Source organism: Dermacentor andersoni, chromosome 1 (genome assembly GCF_023375885.2).
Source record: "Dermacentor andersoni chromosome 1, qqDerAnde1_hic_scaffold, whole genome shotgun sequence".
NCBI classification, from domain to species: Eukaryota; Metazoa; Arthropoda; class Arachnida; order Ixodida; family Ixodidae; genus Dermacentor; species Dermacentor andersoni.
In genome coordinates, this window is record NC_092814.1 from 279543732 (window position 1) to 279555840 (window position 12109).

The 12109-nt window shown below is 44.4% G+C and overlaps 1 protein-coding gene across 4 annotated transcripts in view; it reads right to left on the bottom strand.

Annotated features, from left to right (window-relative positions):
* Positions 1–389: 389 nt before the first annotated feature.
* Positions 390–12109, bottom strand: part of Tgt (tRNA-guanine transglycosylase) — a 50866-nt gene continuing 39146 nt past the window's right edge. For 2 of the 4 annotated variants that reach the window (XM_055063203.1, XM_050195635.2), the window contains one exon: positions 390–638. In XM_055063203.1, the coding sequence (XP_054919178.1) occupies positions 486–638 (153 nt within the window). In that variant the 3' untranslated portion in view covers positions 390–485. The other 2 variants (XM_055063202.1, XM_055063201.1) reach the window with 2 other exon arrangements.

Here is a 12109-nt window from a genome sequence, read left to right on the forward strand (position 1 = left end):
ACATTTGACACCAAAAAGGTGCACGAAAGTACTTATCAATAGTACTATCGAAAGTACTTATAAAAGCCTGACATTAATATATCTGCATTGTCAAGTGATCTAGTCGCAAGGGTGCAAGTTGTGTACAATATGAACACACTAAATTTATTAAGATAAAGAGACAAAGCTGGGCTAGTTGGTTCTGATTAGTCTTGAAACTGCAATGCAAAAAGGAGTTATGTATTGTTTCTTCTTGCACTGAAATTTCCACATGATTTTACTCGGGGTAAACATATTTCAAAACAAATGTGAGTTCAGTGATCTAGCAGTAGCTACTCCAAAAGATAATGCAGTGCAACTAAGCAAGCAAGATGAAAGCAGATAGCTAAAAAAAGCGGGGACAGACTGCCTTAGTTTAAAAGTGGTTTAATTGATCCCTATACAAAACAGCTCTGTCAACACCTTTCTTTGGACCCATAACGTGCAAAGGCCGCTGGTAAGACTCATCAGGAGTTCAAATGCACATTTACTGCTGAAAGGGCATCAATTACCCAACCAGGGTAGTCATCCTTTGGAAAAAAGGTCTTCATGGATGTCTTCACAAAGTCAACAAATGTTCCAGCCTTGATGTTGTCTCGAATGCTCTTCATAAGCCTCATCTTGACAGGGAAAGAAAAGTCAGCTTGTTCAGTTTTCTCAGAAAAACTATGTGTAGACCAAAAGCACCAAACTGAAAAGTTTCATATCTTCTAAGGAACCATTAGTCCATAGACTCCATACCAAAACAGAAAATGCACATCATGAAACATTTCAGTGCAAGTTAATCATGCAAGTTCCATGACAGTGTCTAGCAGAAAAGACCTACTATCACATATACTCAATTATTTCTATATTATGTTCGTTTAGACAGCATCCAAGTTAAAGGATACTTTGCATATTATATTCCATCACCAAAACAGAGACAGTGAGACACTTCCAGCTAACATGGAGGAAGTTAAAAAGATAAGTGATGCAGGTGAAACCAACTGTATACTATTAGCAACTTCCTGAAGAAGCCTCCAACGTTTGTGTTTTTAATAATGAAGCCATCTAACTTTATGACCATAATATCTGTACAAGGTTCCTAGAGGACACTTTTATGTAGCTATTTTTTCCATGTTTAAAAGGAAGCCAGAGAAAATTTTGAAAGATGATGTGACCTACCACTTGTGTGCCACAGCAGTACTGCTCTCAAACATGCTGTCAATGAACTAAGCAAGCTGCATGCGTATTGCACCTGTCACACCTATTTGCTGGGGCTTTTCATCTTAGATGATCGCTAAGTTCCAGCTGAACCAGGTGTAACAGACGATTTGTGATAGTGAAAAGCAACCAGCAGAAGCTAAGTTATCAGGGGCCATGGCACATGCTATTAATTTGCCTTACTGGACGAGGCCAAATAACGCATAAATGCAGAAAATAGAGATACAGGAAAGGTAGCATGCCCTAAACAACTACAAGTAATGTTTTTAAATGTGCTCTGCAAATCTTCTGGTGATAATGTGGGTGTAAAGTTAACGATTAAAAGTTAATCAGTTCTAATTATTTAATTATTAAAGGGACACTAAAGCAAAACAATGAATCAGTTTAGACTAATCAAGCATTGTTTGAGAACCCTGCAGGCAGTAAATAAAAAAAAATAGTTTGATTATTAGATGAGAAAATGAAGGTCCAAGTATCAGTATTTGAATTTCGCGCCGAAACCCCAGCGCCGGTACATCAGCGTGACATCAGGGATTCCAAAGTATGTTTTCGCATTTGGGCCGTGTTGGCTGAATAAAGGTTCCCTAAACTTGCCATATTTAATATTTAGTTCCTTTAGAACACAATGTAGTCAACCTGTACCGCTATATATAATTAGTAGGCCCTAGAAGCTGCCATCAAAATCTCGGACGTCACAGTCCCCAGGTGCGGGAACTTAAGTAGGTGTCGCCACCCGTATTTTGTTCTTGCCCTTTTTCTGGCTTACCAAACGTCTTATCGTTGTAAGAGTGGTGTTTTTTATGTTGTAGAACGGTAATTTACTGATGCAGAAGAAATTATTTTTCACTTTAGTGTCCCTTTAAGAACAAAAATATATTCAATACTTTTTTTAGAAGGTTCTTAATAATGCAGTTGCTTTCATCTGCACAGAAAACTTTTAACTTTTTTTTTAACTAGCTAGGACATTCTGCATATGTAAGACCCTTTGTTTTAAGGTAAAAGCCAATTTTGTTCTATTGCATCAAGAGTAGGTTTTATCAAAATCATGTTAAACCCAATGCCTCTCAAAAATGCTGCATCTATAAAATGTAGTTTCAGGTGGCATAGTTTCACAAAGAGAGCCATTGAATCTTCAAGTTAAGGTTTTTATCCTCGACATGCTTCACTTGGTATTTAGAGTGCTACATTTATGCAGTGAGCTATTGACATGTTCTCATTGACAACTTGAGTGATGTTCGTGTGCACCTTTCTCCAGTGCTGACAGCTACTGAGAAAGCCGGCTCTTGTATATGTAGCTGATGAGAGTAGACTCAGACTGGAGTAAATGCCGTTTATTCTAGAGGAGCACTCGGCGCGTTTCAAAATACATCTCCCCAGACCCTCCCCTAAGGTCTGCATAAAACCCCAGCTGCACGGGGTCTTTGCCAGTTCATCCATGGGTGCCTCGAGCAGGGGTCACACTCCCACGGTCGGGGCACAGCACAAAAACGCCTACAGCCGTTGCGATCTAGGACCACTGTAGTGGTCGGGTCATGGCGCCCTGCAGTGCCGCAATCTGTGGCACACACCTGAATTTGTAAATCGGGGCCGCGCCGCTCGGGTAAAAGATCGCGGCCACCACTGCCCGTGTCCCCCACAGTGGTTTGCGCCCAGTGCACGGATGTATGAAGCACTGACAGAGACGTTCCGGCCAACACTGCTATGTGAGTTTGAAGGCATGCTTCTGGGAACACCACGCCGAAGCAAGCCGCAACCCGTGCCGACCCGGGCATTCCTCCTGCAGCCCGCAGTTTCGATTATAGGAGCCCCTAACATCGACGTTTGTGCCACTGTTTTCGCGTATTATCACAGGCGTCGTGTCGCTCAGCCGGACACATCCGCTGCCACTGTGTTGCAGCGAAAGTGAGTGTCTGTTGCTGCATGGGGAGGCTGAATGATACAGACCAATTGTGGAAGGAGTACAAAGTAATGATGCCCCACTCCGCCAAATGAGCACAGTGCCAAGACCAGTATATTTCCTATACATGCATTCAAATCTTAAGGCCCAATGACCGTGGGCTTGCCAGATGGGACAAAGCGTCTGTGTTCGCATTAAGTTTGCTCCTTTTGTGCATAATCGTAACAAACTAATGCAGTGCCAGTGCCCAGTGGATCGGTGTAGCACTCTGAGGGGATGTCAAAGTAAGGAACTGGGAGGATTATGGTCCATGACCATTGTGACATTTGCACTAAGAAGCCACGTCTCATGGCGCTGTAATTCCCATCCAACGGCATATGCACAATCGTTACTCAACGGGTTTGGGCTGGTGTTAGCCTCTTGCTGAGAAAAGCTACCGGCATTTCCTGGCCATCCTCATTGATTTGAGCGAAGCATGCTCCTAAAGCTACATCAAATGCATCTGCTGCCAGAATGCAGTGCTTGCTGATTTCAGGCGCATGGAGTGTCGGCGCCCTTGATAGCTGTTTCTTAATGGCTTCAAAAGCTATCTTCGAGACATCGCTCCATGGTATGTGCTGCAAGGCTCCTGGACGAGAACTTGGTCCCACTCTTGAAACTCCTTATATTTAGCTATTGGATCGTAATGGGCAGCATATTTCGCATTTGTGGTTAGTCCCACCTGAGCTACAGACTATAGCTCAGGTGGGACAGCTGCCTGGTGTGCCATGCAACACTTGCGGGTAGCTAATTACCAACTCTCTAAGCTCTCGTCTCTGTGCGTTTGTTAACTGATCCGTTCCAGCATACAAGTTGTTGCTTCCCTACACGCTCCTCAGCAACCCTGGCACATTTTCAAACTTTTCATCGATTTCATATATGACTCCCCCGGAGCTCACTCTAGTTATGTACTCACGTAACTGATTCACACGAATGCTTTGTCAGCTGCCATCATTTAGCTTGATTGTATGTGTGCGGTCTCTCACAGTCGACCACCTTAGCTTTATGGTATAGTAGCCCATCAATTACATTCATTCCATGGGTGCCTGCCCGTGCCTGTTCCCACGCTTCCTTTAGGGTGGGGTCAGCCACCTAGCTTAGACTGAAACACTTGTATTCGCTGACATTTTTGTACCACTCCGGCTCATCCGTTTCGTGTACCTCATCGTCGATGCACACCGCCATAATTTACGTGGTAACCTGAAACGGTCCTTCCTCCTGCTCTTCAGCCTTTGGCAGTACTTCATCCATGATGGGGCATTCAGGAACAGCGGCAGTTTCTTTCGATAACTGCCTGTAGGCATCTGGCGTTATGAGCGTGTCTATCCCATTTGCAAGTTTATCAGTGACAGCACAAAATATCCCCATCGCTTTCTTCACATCCAATATATCTGGGTTTTCCTAGCAATCAGAGCGGTACATAGGCTAATTCGACCACTAACTGCTCGCCAAATGCTCCCATCAGTTTTATGTTAGTTCTCATCAGTTCATATCGTGTAACTACAGACTTCCTGATGATACTAATCTCTGTCCCAGAATCAATGCTTCCTTGAAACTATGACCTGCCACATGCGAGGTTTATTGTCTTGACAGGGTGGAATATAGGGGCTCTCACCACTTGTTTCTGTGCCACCATTCCCACACCGAGCACACTGTCATTGTCTAAGTTATCTGTCTGCACCAGAGCAGTCTCATGCGAAATGCTCCACACAATTACAGACAAAGCAACCCCTGCTCTTTTTATCGGTTGTCTTGTTTGCCTCTAGTAAAGTCTTGCGTACATCAGGAAACGCTTTCGGCTTTTCACCTCCCGCTAACTCCCCTGAGTTGGCCATTCCCCTCTTGCTTTCTTTGGAGCTCTTCACCAGTTCGGCAATCTCCAGCGGAAGCATTAGTTTGCTCGGTGTTTCGTTCTGGATGACAAATGAACAGGCTTCCGAGCCTATAGTGTCGTGAAGCCTGTCTGTTACCATCATATTTCTGAATTACTCAATGCTGCAGACTTTGTAGCCATTAAGGTAATAAATAAGGTAATTTTCAAGTCTTACTGCAAATTGTGACCATGTCTCACTGCTGCATTTCTTCGGTTGAGTAAACAGGCGGCGATACCTTGTGGAAGGTATCGAAGTACTTTAAGCACAGCTTCTTTCACAACGTTATAATCCTTTCTTTCGTCTGCACTCAGACGGACGAGAAAGCCCCTGGCTCTCTCACTCAATCAAGGCAACACCAGCCCTGCCCTCCGCTTGCGCGGCACTTCATAAGACTCAGTGTCGCCTCAACATCATCAAACCATGATGAAATGAGCGACTCCTGAGTAGGCCTGGGCACCAACACATCCTTGAAAAGGCTTGTGTACTTTAACCCCCTGTCCTCACTCCGACCTGCCTCTATGCTCCGAGCATTTGCAGCTGGCCTGTTCTCATTTCTAAGCCGTTCCATGGCTAGCTCCATTTCTGCAATTCAGAGCTGTATTTGCAACATTATCATTTGTTAGAGCCTGAAATTCCTGCGGACTCTTCTGTGACCCTAGTCGTCTCGGCGTTCAAACCTACATCCATCTGCCCTCCACTCTGGTCGAGTTCCATTCCGCTAACCACGCTACTACGCAAGTTATACCCACTGGTCATAACCAGCTGCGAGCCAATAGGTGAATGAGACACCCACCTGCACTCCTCGCGGTCGCAGAAGTAGTGGCTTGGTCTCTTGGATTCACACCCCAGATGAGTTTGTCACCAGTCAGCCCTTGTCTGCTCTTCTACCAAGATGGCCGTTTGCTCCAGTCTTCTCAGCAGGACATCCCGCCGGCTATGCCAGTGATATTCGTGGGTGCCTATCTCCAGTGCTGACCGCTACTGAGAAAGCTGGCTCTTGTATATGTCGGTGATGAGAGTAAACTCAGACTGGAGTAAATGCCATTTATTCTAGAGGAGCACTCAGTGTGTTCCAAAATCCATCTCCCCAGACCCTCCCCTAAGGTCTGCTTAAAACCACTGCTGCATGGGGTCTTTGCCAGTTCATCCATCGGTGTCTCGAGCAGGGGCCACGTTCCCACGGTCGGGGCACAGCACAGGAACGTCACCAGCCGTTGTGATGTAGGACCACCATAGTCGTCGGGCCATGGTGCTCAGCAGTGTTGCAGTTCGTGGCGTGCATCCGAAGTAGTAAATCCAGGCCGCGCCGCCTGTTGGGTAAACGATCGCTGCCGCCACTGCCCGTGCCCCCCACTGTGGTGCGCGCCCGCTGCACGGATGTACGTGGCGCTGGCAGACACGTTGCGGCCAACACTGCTATGCGAGTTCGAAGGCGCGCTTTCAGGAACACTATGCCAAACAAGCGACGACCTATGCTGACCAGGGCATTCCTCCCACAGCCCGCGATTTGGGTTATAGGAGTCCCCAACATTGACGTCTGTGCCACTGTCTTCACGTATTATCACAGGTGTCGCGTTGCTCAGCCCGACAACTCATAAAAAGCAATCAAGCCAACTTTTCTTGTGACTGTTGCTGAACAATTTCATGACAGCTGCAAAGGTTGCTTTGAAGAGATTTCCTCAAATATAGTCATATAATGAAGTACTTGGGACCTCCAAAATCCTTCGTTATATAGGTCACTTTGTTGTGAAGATCGCACGCCATAGCAATCACGCTAGGGAAGGCAAAGCATGTTCAACAAACGAAAACCTTTATTTAACATGCGTTCAACAGAGACTTAGTGAAATATGCCGCTAACCTCATATCACGAAATGTGTAACTGTGGCTGATCTCATTGCCCTGAGGTACATCATCGAGAATGCCACTATCACCTCCCTTGCAGTGAAAATTCTTGCTTTGTTTACAGGCTCTTCATCACTGTTGCCTTAGCTGGCATTTGCATCCTTTTCGCTCTAGACGGATTTGAAGATGTCAGTTGTCAGTTCCAATTACATCATCACGCCTTCATCAACTGCAATGTATTCTTCAGGTGTACTCAACCACACTGCTACGTTACAATAAGCAGCATATGAACTGAGCGATTACTGGAGCAGTGCAGCAGGATTGTAATGCTGAAATCGACACGCTCATCAAGTGTGTAAATAGGGCTGTGGCTAGCGCTACCGCAAAGTAAAGCATAGTAGCATCAGCGGAGGGCAGTGCAGACAACGGTAAATGGCATTCGTTCTAAAGCAACAAATCAGTCTTAGGGGATGCCTAAATTCCTTCATTACACAGGCAAATTTGTTGTAGTGGTCTTCATTGTAAAGGCGTACACAGTACATATAAAAGACAGGAATTCGATCGAGATATTATCAGTCCTTCATTATATGGGTCATTTTGTAGTAGAGGCATTCAGTGAAGAGGTGTTTGACTGTACATGCTTAGAATTGGATGGCAAAATGACATGAGAAGAGGAAAATGAACTTCAGCTAGGAAATTTGCAGCTTTCCTGTGCCTACTCCAGAAACATCATGAAAGTAAACTTGTGGATGATAATACACCTCAGACCTAATTGTACAGAGGTCCCTACTACAAAGAGCACTTGCCTGATGATAGCAGCTGGAATACGAATACTGACCTCAATTTCGCACTAAACTATGCTAGAAAGAAACAGTTCCTTCCTGTTCATACCAAATTGGGGCCCCATTGTTTGAAATAATGGTTTCTCATTTACGTAAGCCGAAACACTTGGCAAGCTTACAACATTCACAGAAATGTTAGTTTAAATGCATGTACATCAGCATAGTTTATGAAGGATGGGATACAACATGCTTTTTCGGAACAACCTTTTATGAAATGTTTGTGAAGAAATTCATGTATTGTGCACTTCAATTACATGAATGCATGTATACAGAAAGCACCAAAAATGATTTGTTGCATGTGTAATGAGTGTTTTGGACTTGATACGCTTATTTTGCGGCAATGTCTATGCAAGGCAAGTTGCTGCCTGAACAAATGGCTGAGGAAGCATCTGAGAGAGTATTATTACAATGCTCATAAAACTGCCAGTGGTCATCCTGGTATCCATTTCTCTCACTGCGACTGTGCCATTTTATAAAAAAATTGCAGTTATTTCTAAATGTGGAGGGTAAGTCACAAGAGTGATAGTGGAAGTACAGCAAATATGTCGAACTTCAAAGCAAACTGCATCAGCCTACTAACGGTTTTCTCAACCAAAAATGAAATAACTTTCCTAGAAGCACATGGTGCATAGTAATGATTTGATATGTTATCTTTTTGAAATATTTGTGCATTTATTAGTTTTTTGACTGTGCATATAAATATTACGGCAGAAATCACCTGACGATGACTGTCAATGGTAATGCGATTAGAATTAAAGCAATGTAGCACCACACCACAATTCAGAAGTCACATTTATTTAAGATCTGTAATGGTTCTTCTTGAATTTCTATTGCTGTGGCGGTATGTGACATACTCTGGTACCGTTGCACTTAGCCATGACGCTCGCTTGCCAAGGTTGCCCATGAGCATGGCGGCTTGACAGCTGCATGACGTGGAAGTAGTGACAATGGCGGAATGACGAAGAAGGAATGATGTCGATGGAATGACATAGGCAGTACAACGACAATGGCATGACGACAATGAGATGACGATTCCTAAATAATGACGATAGTATAACGACGACAACAAAAGGACAATGGGATTACAATGAGTGCATAACAATGGCATGATGATAGCCAGATGACCAAGCTGGAATGAAGACAATGGCAAGACCGCGATGGCATGACGACTGTCTGATGATTGCACAATGATGACGGTGGCATAATCACGACTGAATGACGACAGCATAATTACAACAGAATAACAAAGAAGAAATGACGTTGGTGGATCAATGAAGGTGGTATGACGATAATGGGATGACGTTACTGAAGTGGTGATAACAAAATGACAGCATGATGACAACATGATGACAATGGTATGATGACGACTGCGTGATGAGGACTGGGCCGCTTTGATTTTTGGAGTTCTGGCAGCCAGACGGCAACCAGCTAGTTCTGGTCCTGATATAAAATCACGTGGACTGGGATCCCAAGACAACCTGAAGTTGCCCAAAGTTTGTAAAATTAAATGCTGGAACAGCCGGTCGCGGGATAAATGTAAACATGTTACCAGCATGGCACCGGCCTGCGAGGCCGGTGCGCTCAGTGTAGTCGGCTAATTTATGCATTGCTAGCTTGAAAATATATAGTTATACTCGAAAATATATATTTGCATTCGGGAATATGATCACTTTTCCAAGTTTTTGCGCGACTCGGCACAGGATGCGCACTCGGCACCCCACTTTGCACGGTGCAACAAACGGCCTCCGATGCATCTGATGCCAACACGGGAAATTGCGCATAAGTGATTGCAAAAGCGATTGCTCAAGGATGCCTGCTCGCAGCGATCACGTCGGCCACCGACGACATTGATGAGTTGGCATTTTGTCATCATTTGATGACGCCCGACAAAGCAGGATATCGGGGCCGGTACGTCACATATGCATAAAATTTTGTGCCAACATGCTTGCATGGGCTTCAATTTCGGAAAGTTTCGTTTGGATGATGGTGCTTCTCTTCTGCCTTTGTGCTGGAGGAGCTGGGATTACGGTTGGCGTATGAAAATGCATGCCGCCTGTGACCCGCAAAAAGCTAATCTACGTGTGGTTTTGAGCTGTCACCCAAGCATACAACGGAGAGTGGGAGCGCAAATGGGCTATCTATGATGCCTTTTCTAACTGCAGGAAAAGGAAATATCCCTGCATATATCCGACAAATGTGAAAACAAATACCACCAGAGAAAGATGAACTCAAAAGGCACTGCATGTGTGGGAATGAGCGTCTACAACTTTGCGGATTACAACTTGCGTGGAACACAATGCAGATAGCATGCATGCATGCATGATCAAGAGCTCGGCACACTGTTCACGGCCAGGAAGAAGCTTTCATGACACACACACAAAGAAAGTTTCAAATGGTTTGCTGTCGCTCATATTGCACCGCCTCACAAGGCGGAATGGTGCATTAGAAGCTTAGAAGATAACACTAGAAGTAATGCAACCTGAAGGTGAGCGTAGCCAGTTGTCTGAGCGAGGCAAAAAGTCCTGAAGCGCCCGCGTTGCAATACGTCAAGTTCCCACAAAGATGGTGGCGAGTGCTCATTGCCTCTTTATGTTGCCTGCTAGCCAGAGAACAGAGAATTTCCAGAGAGCAGCCAGACCAAAATCGTCCTGGCTGGTTCTAGCAGCCCACGCGCAGCCAGAACCGTCCAGCCCGGGAAAAACGAAGGCGCTCTGGCTGGCTCAGGCAGTCTGTGCGTAGCCGCAAGTAGAAAACCGATGAGGCCCACTGTGTGATGCCGAAGGAACGACCACGACGGCATCATGATGACAATGGCATGACAACGGTGGCGTAATTGCAATTGAATGACAACAGCATAATTACGATAGAATGACGAAGAAGGAATGATGTCGACGGACCGACCAAGGCAGTATGTTGACGACGGCATGACGAAAATGGGATGACGTTACTTATGTGATGACAATGGTAAAACAACAGCTGGACCAACATGACGACAATGTTATGACGACGCATGTGTAACTACGATGACAAAGTTAGAATGATGACAACGGAATGACTGCGAGGGCGTGACGATGATGGTATGACAACGAATGCATGAGAACAATGACATGACAACAGTGTGAACACAATGGGGGGACCACAAGCGTATGACGACAATAATGTGACGACAGTGTCACGATGGCGGTATAACAACTATGAAATGACCACGATGGCATCACAATGGCGGTGTGACAATGAATGCATAATGACTGTATGACAAGGATGGCATGGCAACGACGGCATGATGAGAGTCAGATGATAAAGCTGGAATGGCAATGATACAACGACCACAACTAGATGATGACTTCAAGCACATATGTAATGGCCCGAACTATTAGACAACCTTGGGTTACTGGGTCGGCGTAGAAGGCGTGATGATAATGGTATGAAAAGAGTCAGATCACAAAGTTGGAATGATGATGACGTAATGACCATGACTGTGTCATGACCACGAGCACATATTTGGTGGCCCAAGCTGGCAGACAACTTAAGCCACTGGGTTGGCGTAAGAGGTTAGATGATAGATAGCTAGATAGATAGGCTCAAGACCGCTGAAATAGGCAAAGAATGCTAAGTGCATTAAAGTGCTACTACAATAAATTTGGTTAAGTGCAATGTGTTTCTTGTCCATGTCTGTTATGCACTGTTCCTTTTCTGAACATGTGCAACTAAGTTGCCAAAACATACACTTTAGTTCGCATCTCAGTATCTCATATTGTGCAGTATGAGCTGTTGCTCTGATTCACGTAATCCAATGACACAGAACATGCTACTGAATCACTAAGGTATCTTTTTAGACTTTCTAGTGGCAATAAAAAAAAATCCATACACTAGGAAATTCATGATGGTGAACCATCACACAATTTTATGCCTACCCTGCAAGTACAATGACCTGGGAACTTCCACTAAATATAATTAAACAGTACATATGCAGAAACAACTGTACAAGTAAGAGCACAGAACCATATGAAATAGAATTAGAAAAGACATTAAAGAGACACTAAAGAAAAACATTCAATCAGCTTAGATTGATAATGTATCCCTGAAAAATTCTATTTCTGTTGATTTTGTAGTAATACAGGTTTTCTCGCTCAAATTAATCCAAGTGCCAATCAATTTAATCAAGGTGCCACACATTTAATCTCAGTGCCAAATAATTTAATCTACGTCCCTCATATTTTAATCCTAACCCAAGTGAATTTAATCCAAACTAAAGATGCTTTTGCGGAGGTGTTCTAGGAAGTTCAAAACACTAATGACGAAATGTTATAATTTTGTGCCGACCAAAAATAACCAAAGACACTTGTTGAAAAGCGTTGTCATGCGACTACAAAAATGCCTTTCCCGTGCAATAC